At 50.3% G+C, this 20,914-nt stretch overlaps 2 protein-coding genes across 5 annotated transcripts; both read left to right on the top strand.

Annotated features, from left to right (window-relative positions):
- Positions 1-7: 7 nt before the first annotated feature.
- Positions 8-13,712, top strand: HORMAD1 (HORMA domain containing 1). 4 transcript variants are annotated; one of them, XM_040538929.1, is made up of 14 exons: positions 8-131; positions 820-874; positions 1,228-1,372; positions 1,676-1,739; positions 3,505-3,541; positions 3,926-3,946; positions 4,038-4,064; positions 4,697-4,764; positions 6,008-6,159; positions 6,755-7,008; positions 8,048-8,111; positions 11,200-11,276; positions 12,037-12,120; positions 12,670-13,712. In XM_040538929.1, the coding sequence occupies exons 2-14, from the start codon at positions 842-844 to the stop codon at positions 12,739-12,741; spliced, it is 1,098 nt and encodes a 365-aa protein (XP_040394863.1). In that variant the 5' UTR covers positions 8-131; positions 820-841; the 3' UTR covers positions 12,742-13,712. The 4 variants fall into 4 exon arrangements, with proteins under 4 accessions (XP_040394863.1, XP_040394862.1, XP_040394864.1 ...); XM_040538928.1 differs by having other exon boundaries at positions 8-241; XM_040538930.1 differs by lacking the exon at positions 3,926-3,946 and having other exon boundaries at positions 8-241.
- A 1,149-nt stretch (positions 13,713-14,861) lies between these two features.
- Positions 14,862-19,856, top strand: GOLPH3L (golgi phosphoprotein 3 like). The gene is made up of 4 exons (XM_040538936.1): positions 14,862-15,655; positions 18,249-18,380; positions 18,545-18,659; positions 18,881-19,856. Exons 1-4 carry the CDS (start codon positions 15,482-15,484, stop codon positions 19,306-19,308), a joined length of 849 nt encoding a protein of 282 aa, XP_040394870.1. The 5' UTR covers positions 14,862-15,481; the 3' UTR covers positions 19,309-19,856.
- Positions 19,857-20,914: the final 1,058 nt, after the last annotated feature.

Here is a 20,914-nt window from a genome sequence, read left to right as displayed (position 1 = left end):
GCGCTGCTCCTTTTGCGTTCTGAGGAGCGGGGGGGGGCGGGGGTTGAGGGCGGGCGCTGTGGGCGAGTCTCTGCCAGGCCCTTTTGCTTCTTGTGGGCGGCATTGTCAACCTGGTGGTGTATTTTCTGGAGGTGTATTTTCAACGTGGTGTGTTTTCTGGGCTGCAAAGGGAAGGGATTGCTGTCCTTTGTCACAGGCGCGTCTCACTTCAAGAGACAGGGCTGTGGAAGGCTTGTTTGGGGTGTTCGTACCATATGCTTAAACCACTGAATGAGGTTGTCAAAAAGTGGTTGAACAGGAAAAAAAAAAGGAGCCACGGAAGGTTCTGTTTCTGTGTGTTTTCATTTAAATGGTGAAGGAAAACAACCGAAGTCTGGGGGCGTTGGCCAAAAGCCGAATGGTTTGGCTTTGGCTGGTGTTAACATGCCATAGCATCTCTTTCAAAGGGTCCTACATCATGGCGATAGGCCCAAAATATTTTAATTATATTGGGGCGGGAAGGCCTGTGTTGGCACGTGGGGGGAGGTGGTGGTTGGGGTGGGTTTTGCTCGTGCACGTGCATCTCTGCTCTTAGCTCATGCAGCTTTTCCCTTTGTCATTACAAGTGAAAATCCCGTGTCTAATGCTGTCAATCACTAGATAAGGCCTCCTGTACTGTTTCATTTAAATTACTGTTTGGTTACTGATGGAGGTAGATTGCCCAGGAACCACCTGTAGATTCAGCTACTGGATTGATAAAAACCAAATAGCTGCAGCATGGGCTTAATGCACTCCTGAGCAGCGGTTGTGTGTGCATTAATGCAGATGTTTTCTTAACAGCCAGAAGAGTAAAATCAGCAAAATGGCAACTGCTCAGAAGCAGAAGAACTGTGCGGTACGATTTTCTCGTGTTTCAGCACAGCGTGCTATTTGAATAAAGAAAAACGTAGTGAATATTAGCTGAAATAATGCACCCAGGTGCTTTGTAAGCTTTCTGCGTTTGAAAATTATGGACTAATTCAACATTTAACTATGCATAAAGGTGCTCAGTAGCAAAATAGCAAAATAAAAGTCTGAACTTTGCGGTCATACACTTGGTAGAAATCAACGATGTCCTAAAAACGTAGTAACACCAAGTGTTAAGAAAATGCTTAGTTTTATAAATGGTTGTCAATTAAAACACCAGGTAGGCAGCGGAACGGGCTGCAGTCTAGACGTTTGATGTTGAAAGCTATTTTTCTCTTTCAGAGTGCGGTTGTATTCCCTAATAAAATAACCACTGAACAGCAATCCCTGACGCTCGTGAAGAGGCTCTTGGCAGTGGCAGTGTCCTGCATCACGTATCTGAGAGGGATCTTTCCTGAAAGTGCCTATGGGACAAGATACCTGGACGGTAACAGGCTGTTTGCAAGCTGCTTTGCGTGATACAGTGGCACAGGGCGGTTGTTAAGTTGGTGTTTTTAAAGACTCTCGGTTCGTTTAATTAAAGGCAGTAGCTATTTCTCACGACTGTAATGAAACTTTGCTAATATAATTACTGAGTTTTATTAAAGATAGGGCTGATGCTGATTCAGGAATTAGAATTTTTAAAGCAATGTAAATGATAGTCTACTTTTAACATACAATTCTGGAGAATGAACTTCACTTTTCGTGTCATAATTTCGTCCTTAAAAAATGTTGTTGTTGTTGTTTTGAGATCTGTGTGTCAAAATCCTGAGGGAAGACAAGAACTGTCCTGGCTCTACTCAGCTGGTGAAATGGTAAGTTAACTAGAACACTTACACGGTGTGTGAGCTCAGAAAGATACCTTTCTAGCTTGCAACTATAAAGAAAACTTCGCTTTCTGCAAGTAAACAACTGCACAGGCAGTGTTTTTAGTAGCAGTTTTTTACTTCGAAAATAAAAATGCATGCGTTTTGGTAAAGCTGTAATTGATTTCTTTAGTTCCTCTTCTAGAAAGCTTACAACTCAGTGTTTAATAGAGCACCAGGCATTGTTTAGAGTGAGTGTGCTTTATGTTTGGTTTCCATGGGTACAGGAGAAAGCTCAAGATGCAGACGGATGCAAAAAATCTAACGGGCGATTCCTCTGTAGCTGGCTAGGGGGTGCAGCGTTCCCATGAAAACTGAACCTGTTGCTCTTCTGCATCTTGTGTTTAAAGGTCTGGCTCTAACTTTGTGTAAGAAAGTGGTACTGTGGGCCTTCCTATTCCAAACCAGAGTTGTCTCTGCAGGTGGTAGTCCTCTTGCACGTTCACACATTCAGTTGGGACTAGAGGTATTTATTGTTTTCCTTTTGGTTAACAACGGGGTTCATTCCTGGCTGCCCTCCCTGCTGTTTAGAAAGGTGTATATGAGGCAAAGGGCACCTGGGGTGTTTCTTGTCTGCCTGGGGAAATGGATTTCTTCACAGCTGTCCTGGAGAATGGGCTTAAGTACCTTGAACTTTTTCACTGCCCTCTGATTACTGATGCCCTCTGATTACTGAGGTGTTGCCTGCAGTTGTTTCACTACTGGGTGCCTCCAGGTGTGGTTTTGATTTCCTTCGAGAAGTGTTTGGGCAACTCCCGAGGTCCTCTCGGTTCTGTAGGACAGAGGGAAGGATGCAGCAACTTCGCGCACAGGATTTAATCCCACAGCAAGCTGCATCGAACCCTTTAGGAAACAAACTGGAGTCACTGTCCATGCACAGAACGTGTTGTGGTCAAGCTCGAGCTGCATCAGGACGTTGAGAGGACACATCCCTATTTTTAGGACCTCTCTAAAAGCCGCCTTTGTTGTTTTCACACTTAAACCAGAATGAGAGGTCGAGCATTTAGAAACAAAGCAGTTCAGCAGCTGGGGCTTCGCAGCGGCTGCCTTGAGGTGCTGGAGATGCTGAGCTGTGAGGTTGGAGGTGCGACTGGGTCACTCAGAGATGGGAACGGCCTCCTCCCTGTAACCCGTGGCCTGTTCTCATCTTCTGTGGCAGAGGGGACTGGGCAGCACCCGGCAGGTCGCCCTGCCCTCGCACACCGAGCGTCAGCGTGCAAGGGCAGTGGCACAGCAGCCTGGGGATGCTGGCAAGGGCTTGTGCAAGCACTTCGTCGCTTACAGGTGAGCAGCGTTCTGTAACTCAGCATCGCGGACACGCCAAAAATAATGCCTGCTCGTTGACCGTATTCAAAAGAACTGTAGAAGTTACAATAAGTTTTGGTGTACTGTTTGCATGTTACATGAAAATAAAATTCCAGCAGCTAAATAATAACTCCTTTGTGCTTCAGAGATGGCCATGTTCAGCTGAAGTGTTCATAAACTGATTTGTGAATCCATACATAAAGTTTGACAATAAGCGTACAATTGCATTGTTTTATTTCCTCATAGATTATATTTTTACTTTGGAAGTGAAAATTTTTATTACTAATAAAAAAGGCAATGGAATAAGCATTATTTTTGCTATAGCAGTAGTAAGACTATACAAAGACTTTAATTTTGTGGGGATATTTTAATCAGGACTAGATGGACAATCTTATTTGATTTTTTGCAGGATGTTAGGATGCTATGATGCCTTGCAGAAGAAATATGTAAGTCTTCTAGTATCGTTTGGTTACTTTAAGTGTATGGGAATGTTCGTTTATATAATTCCACTACCTGCCACTGTAGTTATAGGACTTTCTGGTTACAGGGTAGCTCTGCTTTAGCATGCTATAATAGTTAGCTATGTCTCAGGATAGTGTTCTTGGTGTGTAGAAACACTTAGTCAGGGATACTTCGGGATATTCTTAAGCCAGTAGAGCGAATTCTTTCTTAAACAGATGAGCTAAGCATATGAAGAGCTTGATTTCTTCAAATAGGCCTACAGTGGTCATAATTGGTTTTGAGAGCTAAAGAAACAAAACAGCTTGGTAAGCAGAAATAGGCTGTAGAGTGTATCTAATTTTTTTTTGCTTTAATTATGTTTCCAACAGCTAAGAATGATTGTCCTAGCGGTAAGTACGTCAAAAGTAAGGCACTACTCTACATGCTTAAATGTATGTACGGTTCTTAATCTGTTTCCTGTCTTTACTTTTAAAAATCCAGGTCTATACCCATCCGGAAGATCCTCAGGTAAATCTGCTGGAATAATTTCCTTGATGACTAATGATAGTATAGGCAGAGTGAGGCATGCCTATATACGAGCAGTAGCACTGAATTTTCTCACCAACGGACATTTAAAAAAAAAGCCTAAAATGCTGAATGTAGACATCAGCAGAGCAAATAAGAATTGCTCTACAATGCCTTTGAGCATCTTCTGTCAGGTTACTCTCAAGCCAGTGCAGAGTACAGTTGCAGAGTTCAGTGTCTGTAAAGAATCCATCGTCCTAACTCTGTGTAACAAACCTGGGGCTCTTCGTGGGGGAAAATCCATAACTAACCACTGTCCCCCTCTCTGTGGGGTGTGTGGAATAGTTTCATAGCAGTTGAAATTTGGATGGAATATTTAATTCTAAAAACTGCTGCTGAAGTTTCTTTTAAAATATTTCATTGTGGTGGTTCCGGGGGTGGGACTTTAGATTTTTGGTTTGATTGGATTCATATAGTGTGCATTAAAACTGTTAAAGTATTCCTATGCTGTATTTGAGGCTGGGAGCTAAGAGCTATCATCGTTTTGTTTAAATACAAAGTTAATAGGTGACTGAGTAGAAGCAGCAGCAGTAGCTGTTTGCTTGACAACTTTAATAATTGCTGTTTGTTTGCAGACAATTACTGAATGTTATCACTTCAAATTCAAGTACACCCACAATGGGCCACTCCTGAATTTCAGCAGGTACTGTCACCGGGACTGTTCTGCTCTGTAGCTTTAAAGTTCATTGCGTGCACCAACCCGAATGTAAGAACTTCAGATTTTCTGGTTGGCTTTTGCTCTTTTAAATCTGGATCTTAAGACTAATTTTATCAATGTGTCCGTATTAGTTGGGCTATTTTTAAAATACAGTGAATTCTTTTAGCATATCATGAGGGTATTTGTTAAATGTGCAGTCAAAAGATGTTTCTTAGCTACAAGGAAGTAGCTTGTTCTAAACAAATATCGAAATGTGACAAGTTCTTTCCTTGCGTAACGTACTCCTTCCAGTTTTTCTCTGGCATAAAATGACTTTAAAAAAAAAAAAAAAAAAAAAAGGTGGAGTGGGCTACAGTGCTGCAATCCTTTGGCCTGAGTTTGGTTACGTACCTCTGAAAGTCGCGGGGTGGCAGGAGGTGGGAGGCAGCCACTGCAGGCTGGCTTCGTGCACTAGGCTGATTTGAAAATAAGTCCCGCTTCCTTGCCACCCTGCGGGGAAAGAGAAGCGTCTGCGGAGTTGCGAGACACATCTGAGACCGTTTCGGGTGTGCCTCCAAAAGGCCGTGTTGCCTTGTGAAATAACTGGCGGTTACTTGCCTTAGGCTGGCTGTTCGGGTCCTCTGACACCTCTCTAACCTGGGGTGGATTTCTGGGAAACGCTGCAGGCTCTTGTAAAGATGTTAACAAGTTCCAGGGAACGCAGCTGGGAAGGTGGCTGTGAGGAGGAGGGAGCGGGGAGTGGCAGCAGAGCAAGACCTCTCCGTTTTTAGCGACAGTAAGGTAGAGTTTGGGGCAGCTGCTTGTAGAACACGAGTTGGATGTTGCAGAGCCAGATGCCAGGAGTCCCTCAGGCATCTTTCCTCATCAGTAACCTTCCCTGTCAAAGTCAGGAGTGTTACTTGCTGCCCCTGAAATACTGCAAGCGTGGGAGACCTAGCAGGGTTGGGGCTTTCAAATGTACCAACTTCTCTTTCAGATCTGTGTGGTTTTTAAGCATTGTGTAACACAAAATATAGCTGTTGGTGCACCCCAACGCTTCCCTGACGTTCCTGGCTCAGAATTTGGTCTTACAAGGGACAGAGAGCACGCAGCTCACCTAGGTGGTGGTAGGAACTGCAGTCCTTGTGATCTCAGCGATGGGGTGTCTACTTCTCCAACGTGTCTGTGTACTATAATACTGAAACCATTTGGTCTGTATAAAAAAGCTGAACGCTTTGTCCATTTCTAGCAAGACTAAAGGGAGTGATTCCCCAATCACCTGTGCAGACACCAAGAAAGCGAGCATCCTCCTCATTCGCAAGATTTACGTTCTGATGCAAAACCTAGGTCCGTTACCAAATGATGTCTGCCTGACCATGAAGCTGTTTTATTACGACGAAGGTAGTATTTTCCTGTTACCTTAATTTATCAACTGTGCTTAGACGTTTGAAAACAATTCAAAGAAATATTTTCATGTATAATCTTTGTGGTGGCTGGGACTTGTTAAATTTTCCTGTGTTTAATTATTTCTTGTGACAGTTTCTAAAATCCAAGGGGCACAGATCTGATCTCTCTGTAGGAGTACAGTCTTACAACTGACTTCATAGGAGCAAGGATTTCAGTGGGGTTTTAAGACAAATGGAGTTTACCTCAGTATATTAGGATGTGATATGTTTGCCAGATTAGTTCTATTTTAACTGTTTAAATGGTTGACACTAGCTTCTGCTTTCAGTGCCTATTACTGCTATGAAGTGAAAAATCGGAGTTTCTAGTTCATCTCCTTTCATATATATAACTGTTTCAAATAGTTTTGTGTAGGGGAAGAAGAACTTCATGGAGTTGAAATGGAGTATTGATTATTCCCTCCCCCAAGACAATTTTCTTGAATAGCTCTTTGTATTTAAAGAAGAAAAGTCTTTCAGCTGCGCAAGCTGAGATTAATTTGACAAGAGCATGTTTTATTACAATGCAACACCTCGTGTGTTCTTCCCTGCAGTTACACCACCTGATTACCAGCCTCCTGGTTTTAAGGAGGGTGAATGTGAGGGGATGATATTTGAGGGAGAGCCAATGCACCTTAACATGGGTGAAGTGCCGACGCCTTTTCACATGCTGAAAGTTAAAGTGACAACTGACAAACAGAGGATGGAAAACGCCGAGGAGAGCATGCTGAAGCAAGGAGATACTGATCTGCCCCTCCAGGTGCTCAGAGTGGACAGAGAGGTTCCAGAAGAAAGCCAGCACATGGATGTAAGAGCTCACGTGCTTTGTGCAGCTTATTGAAATGTGTTGTGGTTTATGTTCTAGAAAGGGGCTGTTAATCCTACTGCGCCTGTGATGGTAATATTAATAAGGGACGTGGTATTTCCAGATACACTGAAGTATCACAGCAGGTAGTCAGCACACTTCTAGGTGTACTTCTCCAGTTGGCAGTCTGTCATTAAAGCAGTGTGGAACAAGTGCGTCAGCGCAATGTCTGAGCTGCTGGGAGCCCTCCGAGGCAGGAGAGGAGCAAGGGAGGAAGCAGCGGTGTGCTGTGGGTACACTTGGCTGCTTGCTCAGCTCCAGCCACCCCGAACCCTCCCTGGCGCTGTCCCGTGCCCATCCCGAGCGATCCACTGCGGCCAGGCAGTGCTGACCGGGGCTGAATTTGCTCTTGGACCGCAGGGTAAACCCAGCTGGGGGATGCTGTGGCTCAGTTTGGATCTGGATTGGGATTTCTCTCGGGAAAAGCACAGAGCCGAATCTGAACGTGCCGACGGGCTCACGCGTCCTGCTGGTGCCGGAGCCTCTGAGATGGTGCTGAGCGTTGGGCCTGGGTGCTCTGGGGCTGGCCAAGGCAGGCGGCAGGGAACACTTAGGGGCTGTTGGGTGCAGAAATCCTCTGCTGATCCATACCGGCCATAGGTGAGAACGGAGCTTCAGGGCTTCTGGCTCGTCCTCCTTACCAGTGCCTCCCCAGCAGCAGTTTGGCAGCCCCCTGCCTCTCTGCACGGCTCCATCGCTGCTTCGCCAGCAACACAAAGGCAGCAGCTGGTGCACCGATGGTTTTCTCCTAGCATCTGTTAAGGTTTTAATATCCTGGACAGGTTTTTCAGTAATTGAATTAAATGTATGCTTGCATTGATAACTAACGCTGAGCTAGTCTGTATGTCCCAGATCATCTTTGATTATTTTAAAGCAGTTTGTTTCACCAAGAATCCATCTAATAGGATCTGTTCCTAAGCTTTTGTGAGTAGAAACTTTTCTTTATGTCTGCTGTAAGTAACGGACCTTTTCCTTAATCTAGGAAGACCCAGTGTTAGATAATAAAGTGGAAGATAATATTCACGTAAATACTTTGGAAGCTCAAGGTAAAATTTATATCTATTTTTCAAGTCTCTTCAGTTTGTGCCTCTTTCCTGATGCTACTCAAAGAAATACTCAGTTTTCTGATGTAGGCTGCTGTATTCAGATTTGCAGTGTTTTCCTCCTGCACGTTGCTATGCCTTTGTTTTGTTGTGGATTTGTTCTGTGAAGCACTTTGTTAGGAAACAGCCATTTCTGTTTTTCTGCTCTGAAATCGTGATCTTCTATTTTATCAGATAAGCTAAACCGAACGTGTTATGTATTTAGAAGAAATCTGTTGCCGCTTGATTTTTATTACTTTGTTTTTGCTAATGTATTTAATGTTAAGATAACGCTTGCTGGAGTAGTCCCAGGTGCTCTTGAGCCTGTTATTACAGACTTTAGAGTCCAAATTCGGCAAAATACCACTTCTAGCCACCTTTCTCGTTATGCTCCGACCATGGTAAGACAGTAGTGTGATTCTGCAGTCCATACCTGCTTCAGTCTGTGTGATCGTGAATGAATGAAGACCATCAGGGCTCATGTGCACAGGACGGTTTAATTTGTGGTGGGCTGAATTATATCCATGTGAAAATACCTCTGCATACAATGCGCGTTCTTCTCACAGTGGTTCATCGCTGTGGTTTGCTGTTCCTGGTACAGTCAGGAACTTATCTAAGTTTTATGCTTCATTGCGTGATCGTGTCTGTGCCATTGGCTACTTCAGTGGCTTTTCTGGCTGCTTACAGTGGCCCTTTTCTCACACTGGCTACACGAAGTGCTTCGCTAATCACAAGTTATTGCTAATTTTTTTTAAAACTGGTTTAGTTTTAGTGGGTACAAGTTCTGGCAAAGCTGAGTTTTCTCCAGTAAAATCCTAACGTTTATCTGTCAATGTAAAACCACGCACGCAATGTGAGCAGCAGCAAAAAGCAAAGTCCAAGGTGAAGCCTACCAGGCAGTACTTCTCAAGAAGGTACCAAAGACATTAATGTGTTTTATTGAAGTTTTGTGCAACTTCCATACGCAGTTCAACTGAGAATTCTGCAGGAAATATGAATGAAGTCTTACTCTGATAATCCAACACCACAAGATGAAGCTTCCTGCTCCCTTTTCATCAATCAACAGTTACATCCTTCCTGATAATGCAGCACGTTGGGAAGCACCTACTGATCCTGTCTGCTGAAGAACAGCACTGGTGGTGTTGAATTTCTTAGCCTTTATAAATAGCCTGTGCTGCTTGCTTGCGTGAGTCGTATAAACGTCCTCAGCTGTAAGCTCCGAACGCAGAAGTGCCAATAAAACAACACCCCGGCTGCATCAGCCTGACCACAGCCGCTACCAGCCATGCTCCCTGGAAGCACTCGGGCTTTCTTACTCAGCGTCCCTGATGCCAACCCACACTGTCTCTGGCTCAAAACATGGTACAGCAAACGCTCTCCTTGGGCATCTCCCAGCAGAAGCTTCCCTCTTAAGACTTCAGAGAAACGAGGAGGAAAAGTAGCAAACGATTTCCCTTTGGATTCCCCTAGATAGCAAAGTCTGAGCCCCTAGGCTACCCAGCTGAAGGGTGAACCACTGCTTGCAGATCTCCTCATCTCTGAAGCTACCAGGAGGCACCCAGGCCATACTGACGCCCACTTGCTGTACATCAGCTATTTCAAACACAGCAAGGAAGGATGAAAGGAACGAAGTGCCCTTTTGGAGAGAAGATTAAGCAGAGAGAATGTAGACAAGTACGCTCCGGAATGTTGATACTCTCATGTAAAACAGGATAGCCAAAAGAACAGGCTGCTCAAGACAATTTTTTTTTGTTTTTTTTAAAAAAGCACTTTACAACCAAAATTGGGGGTGAAGGAAGCCTTTGGATCAGAAGCCATGATAAAATGTTTTCCTGTTGTAGATGCGGGGGCTGCTGTGGAGATAGATGCATGGTGCTCATAGAAGAAATACCCATTATTGCTGCTGCTTGCCCTGTTTGTTCTCCTTATGTATTTCCCTTAAGTTATATCTGCTTTGAAGTGTTAACTCTGGTTCTGCAGACTGCAATAACACCTTTTTTTTCCATTAAAAACTGCCAGACATTCCTCCCCATGTAACTAAAACCAGCAGCCATGTTAGTTCTAAGGCTTTTGGCCCTCCAAACCCTGTCACAGAAAGCAACTTGTTGGGGCTGTTGTGGTGTCTGAGCGCTTGCAGAGGCAGTTTGACAAAGCAAATTGAGCGTAGATTTTTTTTTTAAATGTGTTGGGGTATCAAAGTCCAACACTGCACAGGCTCTGTATTTAAACAGTGGCATTACAGTTGTTTTTCAGAAATGTGCAACTTCTCCAAAACAGCTTAATATTCCCATGCTGTTGAGAAATAATCACGGAAGTGCGTGGGAAAGAGCACATGTAAACCACTTTTTCTCTTGATGTAAGTAGGCTGCAGAATTGCAGTACCCGCTGAAAGCTATCCAGCTTTTATGTGCTTTTAGAAATTCACAAGAATTCAAAAAAAAAAAAAAAACAACCGTAAAAGTATGATGAATAGCTTGTCTTACAGGGTTGGCATAATGCTTTTTTATGGGACCTGTGAGACTATCAGAAAAATGCGGTTGTCATCCAGAAATACTTCAGTTAGTCATTTCCCTGTCTGAAGAACCTGTTTGTCACCTCTAACCAGTTTGTGCTTATACGTGGATCCTAGGAAAAAACACAGTGGATTAGAAGCAACAAAAAAGAAACCTCTCCAGCTCTCAGAGCTCATTCTTTCCTCCTCCTGCCTGGTCTTTGTGACCTGGAGCTGCAGGAGCTGCGGGCAGAGGTCCTCAGCTGCATGTGGCTAGGTTACAAAGCACCAGCCACCTGCTGACAGTGGTTTGGAACGGGCAGAAGCGTGCCAGAAGTACAAAACCGACCCGTGAGGCTTTATCCTCACAAGCAAGTGGTGATGTAGATGAGCATTGAGCAGTACATTGAGAATTTGGGGATCGAGCCCATCCTTCCAAAGAGCACGTGTGAGTCTGTATCACATAAAAGCGCGCGTTTTCCTCGTGTCAAAGTGTTGCAGTGGTAAGAGGCTGTTAGTGCATTGTCGACTGTGTGCTTTGTTATTTAACAACTTTTATAGACCCGAGTTTCCCTCGTGGAGGGGGTGAAGTTACGAAGGCTGGAGAGAACAGGAGTCTGTACGTTTCTAATCGCCAGGTATGGAAACCACATTCTGCCATCTTCACCTTTTACTCGAGCTTTTGTGAAGCTTCTTTCAACTCCATATTTTGAGTTAACTCAAGTGATTAATCAGTAATCTGCTGAAGGTTGATTTATAACAGTATTTTCAGCAATAGAGCACGTTAAGATTTTAATTTCCAGTGTCTTACAAAAATGGTTAATATTCTACAGCAATCAGAAGGAATAACCAAAGGCTGGTGCTCTGATCAGTTTTCAAACTAAACAGCTGGTCTGACTGATGCTACAAGAAATGGAAAAGCAATTTCCCATGTTTATAAATTGCCATAACTAAGCACTCTGCCTAACAGAAATTTCTAATTCCAGCAGATAAAAACTTGGTTCTTAAGATGTTGATTAAAACTTAAGATACAGCCTTATTCCTCGGGCTTAAAACTCAGAGTATATTCCCTGGGGAAAAAAAAAAGGCAAAATATTATAATTTAAATGTGGGGGACTACTTCAAATGCAGGTCCCTAAGATTTCTTAATGCAGGGTAGTCCCAGGTAACTGAGTTGTTAAAAAAAACTGAGTTGTGTAAAAAACTGATGCTTTGATCTGCCAGGGCTGTTTAACACCCCTGCCTCTAAGTGGTGCTGTTGATTTCATTGCAAATACTCCTGAATTTGTTTCAGGTAAAGTGCTGTGGTGAGCAGAGCCAAATCTCTCTGCACACTGAACCCTCTGATGTGTATTTTTTTACTGCTGTCACAAGCAAACATTTATTTTCTCATTTTAGGTTGATCATTTGGCAAGTAAGACATCTGAACTTAATATGTCAGAGAGCAGGACAAGAAGCGGGAAGATATTTCAAACCTACACTGTTAGTATCAGGTTTTCTTCTATTTCTGTTCTTCTCTAAGACTTTTTTTTCTATTGCAAGCAGTGAATAAAACTCCAACCTTTGTTACAATTCATGCTGAAAAAACTGAAACAATGCTAGAATTTAGACGCGGCAGTTGCTTTAAACCAGCAGAGGTGCTGCAGAGCTAGAGGCTGAATTCTCACCTTGTCATAGGTGTGCAAGTGAGAAATGCCCAGATGGAGGTCGGAAGGTGGCACGGTGCTCCAGGAACTGGGCTTGGGGCGCGTTGCCTGAAGCTGCAGCACGCGGGGGCACTGCCCTTGTAGTGTAAATAAATCCCCTGCTCTTTCCTCAGCCGCCGGCGGGGTTGTGCTGGAAAAACTTCGGTGCCCAGATGTTGCTTCGGGTGTTAAAACCTCTGAGTGTGCAGTGGGGAGCAGCACGAGTGCTCAGCACCTCGCCCACCCGGGTTCGGGGTGGATTTTCCCCTCATTAGACGTGGTGGCAGCGAGGAGCAGCCCACGCAGCACCATGACCTGTAATGCTGTGCATGGTTTCTCCCTGCAGACTGAACCCTCGTCCAGTCAAGACGTGCTGCCAAAAAGGAGAAAAATCAGTGAGCCGAAGGAGCAGTTTTAGACACTCCTCTCCCGGCTGTTGTCTTCCAGGGTGCTTCTCCACACCACTTCCATTTGGTTGTTTAATGCGATTGTTAACATTTAAATGTTCTTTCAGGGACCTTGTTCTATTTGCAGTCAAAATGTTGTGGATTCTAAGGAAAAATCTACCAAGAAGCCCTGTGGAATAAATCAGAAGTTCCTTTCTATAGGAGGTTGTATCCCCATCAGGAAAGATAGAGGCTGGCTACTGATGTAACTCTGGAATAAAAATTTAAAAAAATCTGTAACGAAGGTGATTTGGGGGATTTGGCTCCCTGCTAACAACGTGCTTAAATCCTGATGGCGCTTGTGTACGTTCGTTAACTGCAAGGAGAGATTTCACTGGTAACATTTTCTGGGCTGTATTTCAAAGCTGAGGAACCCCTTGGTCAGAACCTGCCCTCTGGGGCCCAAAATCCTCGAGTCTCGGGGTTAATTTCTGGAGCAGGTTTCTTAATTTCTGGAGCAGGTTTAGGAAAGCTGTTAAGCTGTGTTACAATTCTTGTTTTTACTACAAAGCAAGCAGAACTAGAACAGTTACGGATGTTTGATTCATTTTTTTCCAGACCAAAGGCACCAGACAAACCCTAAGCAAGCATTCTTCATACCTTTAACCACATACTTCATGCCAGAATACCAGGATTTGTGTACAGATGTACGTACATATTTACGAATGGTATGAACCTCTGTCAGGCATCTGTTCTCATGGTGTGAGATGATTTGAAAGAGAAGCCTGCATGTATCAAAAATGATTAATTGCAGGAATTGGAAAAGGTGCTGAATTGTTCTGCCAAAATTAATTGGTATTTTTGCATGTAGTGTAAAAGAATTGGAGTGAAGCTGTTGCACAGCTCCTGTGTTCGGCTGTGGATAGCTGAACATTTCTTGATATATTTGAATTTAAATTGACATCTTTTTATCATATTTGTCCATTAAAACAGCATTCAATTTGTGGCTGCGTGTTTCTTTCACGTTCTGGTTGGAGTGCGCTTCGTGGTCTTAAGAAAACGTTGGGGGGGAAAGAGCAAACGGTGCGAAACCCCGCAGATGTGGAACTTTCCTTGGTCGGGCAGCGGGGGCACGGGTATGGTGCAGCCCCACAGGGGATCTCCAGCTCCGGGCGTGGTGCTGAGAGCCCCCGGTGCTGCCCCATGCCCTACGTGTGACCCATGCAGCGAGGTGTGGGTCGCAGCCACGCACTTCTTTCTCTTTACCGCGCTGAACCGGGCGAGCAGGATTTAATTAGCACAAGCTGCCAGTGCGTAGCCTCAGGTTTCGTCAGCTTTGCGGTTTGATTTAACAGGATTTCCTTTGCAACTCTTGACCGCAGAGTCGGGGAAAGGGTTGGGTTGGCAGAGACCTCAAAACCCACCTCGTTCCTGTCCCCAGCCCCATCCAGCCTGGCCTTGGGCACCCCCAGCTCCTCCGGGCAGCCTGCGCCAGGGTCTTGCCGCCCTCCTGGGGCAGGATTTCTTCCTGATACCTGACCCAAACCTCCCCTCTTCTGCCTCAATCCGTTACCCTGCTCCCCCCACTGCACCCCCTGACAAAGAGTCTCCCCCCAGCTTTCCTGTAGCCCCCTTTCGGCTCTGGCAGCGTTGATTCCTGTGTCTGCGCTCACCGCAGTGCCAGTGCACAGCCTTCCCCTCGCCCCAGCGTGCGACACGTCTTGCACACCTTCCACGCCCTGCACAAGCCTTGCACACGTCCTGTACAAGTCTTACATGCCCTGCACAAGCAGCATGCGCCTTGCATGCTCCTTGCACACTCCTTGCACGAGCGCCACGCGCCTTGCATACCCTGCACGCGCCTTGCACAAGCAGCATGCCCCTTGAACCCTCCATGCACGCCCTGCACATGCCTTGTACACCCTGCATACGCCTTGCACAAGCACCATGCCCCTTGCACACCCTGCACGCACCTTGCACAAGCAGCATGCCCCTTGCACGCCCTGCACATGCCTTGCACACTCCTTGCACGAGCCCCGCGTGCCTTGCACACCCTGCACGCACCTTGCACAGGCAGCACGCCCCGCACACGCCTTGTCCCGGCCGCAGCCGGCGCCGCCCCCCCCCGGGGCCGTCCGGGGCCGCCCCCCCCGCGCTCATTGGCGGCTCCGGGCCGGGCTCAACCCCCGTTCCCCGGGGCCGGGCCCCCCGCTGGGCTTTACCGGAGCCCGGGGAGCGTTGTCCCGGGTTCGCTTCCCGCATCGGCCCGGGGACCCCTCTGCAGCCCGCAGTCCTCGGCCCCGGCCCCTCGACTCCTTGCCCGGCCCCGACCCTCGCCCCCGGCCGCTCTCCGGATTTCCGAGCGAGGCTCCGGGCTCAGCTCTTGGGGCCAGGGGAGGCTCGGAGGCCACCGGGATAAATCCAGAGAAGAAGCTGAGCTGCCCCGGGGTGCTGCCACCAGTCCCCGGGCGTGAACCGGGTTCGTAACCCCATCGCCAGGCCGGAGGTCCCCGGGGCGTGAAGGCTCGGTCACCGTCCCGATGTCTCGCCACCTCCGTGGAAGCACGACCGCCTGCTTCAAACACGTCACGGGGCGACGGGCGGCCGCTCCCCGCCGGTGACTCTTGTACAGCCATCGCAGGGCGGGCAGGCGAGCTGTGATTCCCCCGGGGAGAAAGGGCGAAGCCTCCCATCGCCTCGCCAACACCTCTGGAGGCTGGTCCCAGCCGCAGCCCCCCTCGTGCGTGGTCCTCGGCCCGGCCGCGGGTGGGGATGACGACGCTGACGCACCGGGGCCGCCGCACCGAGGCGGGTGGGAGCACGGGCAAGAAGCTGGACGACGAGGAAGAGGCGGCTGCAGAGAGAGGCCCGGAGGACGATGACTCCAAAGGCACCCGCCTGACGCTGATGGAGGAGGTGCTGCTCCTGGGACTGAAGGACAAGCAGGTAAAGTGAGGCTGCAGGTCCTAAAGGTCTTCAAGGGAAACCCGCAGCCTCGTGGGGGAGGCTTCGTGGCTTCCTCGGGTCCCTCCGCAGCAGCCTCTGCCCGCTGAGCTCAAACCTCCCTCGGGCTGAGCGGCGAGGGCGGCCCGCAGAGGCTGCGGGGACCTGTGGGGGGAACAGGGCTGTGCGGCGCGGCGCTGCGGCCACCCGCTTGTGCTCGCTGCCAGCACCGAGGGCGTGGGGCAGCGGGGGCCTCACCTCGTGTGGCAGCCCCGACGGGAGCGCAGAGATGCCCTTGTGCCGTTTGCTCTTCGCCAAAACCCTCTTTGAGAAACGGCAGGGGCAGGTTTTGAGGGAAGAGGGCAAGGCGACAGAAAGCGGCTGGAGCGGGATGAGCTCCCCGGGGGCTGTCGTTCCCTGCTCGAGCAGCGCCGGGGGCGATCGGGGCTCTTGCTTATCAGCCCCACAGCGGGGAAGACCCCGTTCGGCACCTTTCTGCTTCCTCCGTGTCAATGCCTGCATCTAGATCTGTCACCTGGTCTGGGGCACGGCGCTACTGCTCCTTCCCTCAGCCAAAATGGGGAAAATGAGGCAAGGGGAGGCTCAGCAGGGGCCCGAGGCGCTTCCTGAAGGCAGCGACACGTGCAGAGGGGTGCAGGGTGCCTGTGCTTCCATCCCCAGGGGCCCCACTGGTCCTTGAATGAGGCTGGGTGGGTGCCTTATGCCCCCAGCCCTGCTCTGGCCGTGGTTTTCTGGCAGGGACGGATGCGGCAGGGGGCTGCTGGCCAGTAGCTGAGGGCTTGCCAAGCTCAGCAGGGAGTAACAGGAGAGCAGGGCTATCCGGGGAGCATCACGCAAATAACTTGGGAGCAAATATTTGAGAGCAGCGTGGCACGGCTTCCTTCCTTCCTGGGCCACGTTAAGCATTCTTGGTGCAGTTTATGTATTCCTGGGAATGGCCCTCCAGCCACCAGGAAGTTAGGAGAGCACAACAGATAAGAGGAGAAGGACTTATCTCACACTTTCTTTGTTTGTTTTTCATCCTGTCCTTCCGTGTTTCTCCACCTGAAGGCAAGACACAGGCAGCAGACCTCGTGGTCCACCCTCATGGTTTGATGAGCAGGGAAAAATTAAAAAAATATATATTAAAAAGAGAATTTTAGCCAAACCCAATGAGCCCACAATGCAATTTCATTATTATAAGTACCAGTCTGTCCATGTAGGGGACACTGGATGCACACCAGCATTTGTGACCGGTCCGATTTCAGGAGCTGATATTAGCCAAGGAGCTTTCAACTTCTCTGATTTCAACCCCCTTAAAATTTTCGGGGCAAAATGTGCCTTCCAGCCCAATGAACTGAAACCTTCGGTCACCTCTGTGCCCTTTTTTCAGAGAACTGGTTCCTAAAGGGCACGTGCGAAAAAAAACAAACCACAGTGCATCGCCCATGGAAGGAAATCAGCACGTCTTAGCAGGGCAAGTGTGAAGGGTTGCTTTGTCTTCACTCACAAGGAAATGAAGAAAGCAAATAAAGGTTTTAATTTATTTTATGACTCTGTGCTGAGCAAGCTGAACAACCCGGTGTCCAGATGCACTGTACAAACAGACACGCTGGGGACAGGAGGTTACCCATATCGACTATAAAAGCTTCTACGTAGGAGGCCGCAAGCTCTCGGCCTTCCTGCCTTGGGAAGGGCTTCTTGGGTTGCTTTGTCTGTGGTCTCCCAGCAGCTGTTCGAGCTGCCCTTTCCCCCCTTCCTGCCCATTTTCTCAAAGAAAAGCACCAAGGAAAGGGAGCGAGGGCCAGGAACGGGGCACAGCACCCAGCCCCATCCACCCTTCGGGCGCAGTGAGTTTGTCCTGGGGCCATCCTGAATCTCTTCCGTCGCAGTTGCAGCCCCGGCCTCTGTCTGCCATGCGGTGGAGGCGGAGAAGAGGCCGTTCCCTTCATTTTGCAGCTGGTTTTGATGCCTTGGGGCCCGCTTACCTCATCCTGCCTCCAGACCTTCCCTTCCCAGACTGAGAACCCCATTCAACCAGCAGTCCCTCCAGGACCATGTTTTCCAGCCCCCTGCACCTTCTCGGTGCTCTGCCCAGCACCATACGGACTTGGGAGCCCGTGTTTCTCAGGGCAGGGCTCCAAAAAGAGCGCCTGGTGTGAAATGTGTTGAGTTTGGCCCGATTCGAGCACTGCCCAGCCCATTGCGGCCCTTTCCATGATGAAAGGACTAGAAGGAATGGCCTCAAGTTGCACCAGGGGAGGTTCAGGTTGGAAATGAGGAGACATTTCTTCTCAGAAAGAGCAGTCGGGCGTTGGGACGGGTTGCCCAGGGAGGTGGTGGAGTCACCGTCCCTGGGGGTGTTCAAGGAAAGGTTGGACGTGGTGCTTGGGGACACGGTTCAGTGGGTGACATTGGTGGTAGGCGGGTGTTTGGACCAGATGATCCTGGAGGGCTTTTCCACCCTTGATGATTCTGTGATTCTTTCATTCTGTGAGGGGACATTGGGGGTGGGGGTCCCTGGACACGGCACTGAGGACTGCGGTGGGGCTCCGGCCGCCTGTCCCCAGCGTCACACGTGTCCCCTTCCCCGCAGGGCTACACCTCCTTCTGGAACGACTGCATCTCCCCCGGCCTGCGCGGCGGCATCCTTGTCGAGCTGGCACTGCGGGGCCGCATCCAGCTGGAGCCCCTCACCACCAGGAAGAAGCGGCTGCTGGACAGGAAGGTGATGGCAGCGATGGGGCCGAAGGGGTGAGGCGGTGCCACGGGTGCCGGCCATCCCGTGCGTCCCCCCCACATACATACACACGCCCCGCGGTGGCTTTGCGGCATGCTTCAGTGCCTGCCCGCGTCCCAGCCTGATGGCGCCTCGTCCTTTTGGCCTCCCAGGTGCACCTGAAGTCGGACACTCCAACTGGTGACATCCTGCTGGACGAGACCCTGCGGCACATCAAGGCCACGGAGCCTGCAGAAACGGTGCAGACCTGGATAGAGCTGCTCACAGGTAGGCCCAGCGAGAGAGGAGGCACAGAGTCCTGGCATGGGTTGGCTTGGCTTGGCTTGGCTTGGTGGGGAGCTCAAAGCCCACCTCATTCCTGCCCCCAGCCCCATCCAGCCTGGCCTTGGCCCCCCCCAGGGATGGGGCACCCACAGCTCCTCCGGGCAGCCTGGGGCTGAGCCAGGCTCCATCCACCCCGGCCTCCAACACGGTTTGCTTCTCCTCAGGGGAGACCTGGAACCCCTTCAAGCTGCAGTACCAGCTGCGGAACGTGCGCGAGCGCATCGCCAAGAACCTGGTGGAGAAAGGCATCCTCACCACGGAGAAGCAGAACTTCCTCCTCTTCGACATGACCACGCACCCCGTCAGCAACGCCGCCGAGAAGCAACGCTTGCTCAAGAGGCTGCAGGAAGGCGTGCTCGAGCGCTGGGCGGGTGACCCGCACCGCATGGACCGCAGGACTCTGGCTCTCCTGGTGCTCGCCCACTCCTCGGATGTGCTGGAGAACGCTTTCAGCAGCCTGGCGGACGACCGGTACGAGGTGGCGATGAACAGGACCAAGGAGGTCCTTGACGCAGATCCAGAGGTGGAAGCTGCCAAAGGCAGAGGCACGGAGATGATCTGGGCCATCCTGGCAGCCTTCAACAAGGCCTGAGGCCCCGCAGGGTGGGCGGCGGAGCTTCGCCTGCCTCGGCGTGAGGCCACGGGCTCCCTTGGCACGGGGTGGTAGCGGGAGGCTCTGCTCTGCAGGGCCCAGCTCTCCCCGCAGGGCTCGGGGCGGGCATGAGGCCCCGGGGCCGCTGCAAACAGAGGCCGGTGCCTCCAGGGAGCGGAGGTGACGGCCACCGGCAGCGCTGAATGCCTGCTGTGGCGGCACTGAAGCGCTCCACCGGCCAAATCGCGATGGGAAGGGGGTCAGACCCCCCTCAGGAATGGCCCAGGCCCCCCCCTTCTCCTCCTTCCCCTGCGTGCGATTGTGGGGCAGCCCCGAGCCTCCGGGCTGTGCTGCCGTGCAGTTCTTTTTAGGAAGGGGAAGAGCTCACTGTGATTTTTGTTTGTTTTAGTTATTATTATTTTTCCTTTCTCCTCTGCCAGTTTGACTCCCCAAAGTGAATAGGAATGTGTTTCTGGGTATTTAAACCCATAGCTTGCCATCGCGGCGGTTCCAGCTGCTCCTTCTAATAAAAGGGTTTGGTGGTGGAAGGCAGGTCCTCGGTGCTGCCGGTGGCACGGGGGCACCCCAGGCTGGCCTCCTGCGCCCCAGGGCTCCTCTGTGAGGCCCAGACCTGTCCCCAGGGACACAGATCCTCGTGGGCACCTTCCTAGGGCCAGCAGGGAAGCAGCAGGTCGGTGCCGGTGCCTGTGGGGAGCGTGGGCAAGGAGCCCGCAGCACGACGTGGGGGTGTGAGGATGGCACGGGGCCATGGGGACAGCGTGGGGACACTGTAGGACGTGGGGATAAGGTAGGGCCATGGGGACATTTCAGGGCTATGGAGACGTTGTGGGACCCAAGGAAATTATGGGCCGTGGGGACAGTGCAGGGCCATGGGGACGTTGTAGGACATGGGGCCATTGTGGGACATGGGGACATTTTGGGACGTGGGGACATTGTGGAACATGGGACAATACAGGGACACGCGGATATTATGGTGCTATGGGAAACTGGGACACGGGGACATTTGGAGGCTATGGAGACATTGCAGGACATGAGAAAATTATGGGCCGTGGGATCAGCGCAGGGCCGTGGGGACGTTATAGGGCCACAAGGCTGTGGCGGGGCCATGGGGACATTACGGGGCCGTGTGGCCAGCGCAAGGCCATCAGGACGATGCCTCATTGAGGACACTGGGAGGGGCCAGTGGGGGTGCTTGGGGACACTGGGGGGGTACTGGGAGCACTGGGGGGTACTGGGAGCACTGGGGGACGCTGTGGGGCACTGGGAGCTCTGAGGGCTCCAAGGGGCGGCTGCGACCCGCCAGGAGGCGCCCGGGCCTGGTCCTGCAGCCGAGCCTAATCCCCGCCCCTCCCGCCCGCTCATTGGGCCCCCGACCTCAGTCCTTCTGCCTATTGGTTCTTTCCAGCGTCAATCAAGCTGAGGGGCTCGCCATCCCCGCTCACGCTGCCTCACTTCCCATTGGCCCGCCGCAGCTCCAGCCGGGGCGGCTAAGCCCCGCCCTTCTCCCCGCCCCCCGCGGGCGCTGATTGGTTGGCGATTATGTCAGCGCGCCCTCCTCCCCGCTCTCATTGGACGGCCGCCTGTC

Source organism: Cygnus olor, chromosome 28, assembly GCF_009769625.2.
Source record: "Cygnus olor isolate bCygOlo1 chromosome 28, bCygOlo1.pri.v2, whole genome shotgun sequence".
Taxonomy (NCBI): domain Eukaryota; kingdom Metazoa; phylum Chordata; class Aves; order Anseriformes; family Anatidae; genus Cygnus; species Cygnus olor.
Note: the sequence above shows the minus strand (reverse complement) of the source record. Positions and strands in the feature narration are given on the sequence as shown.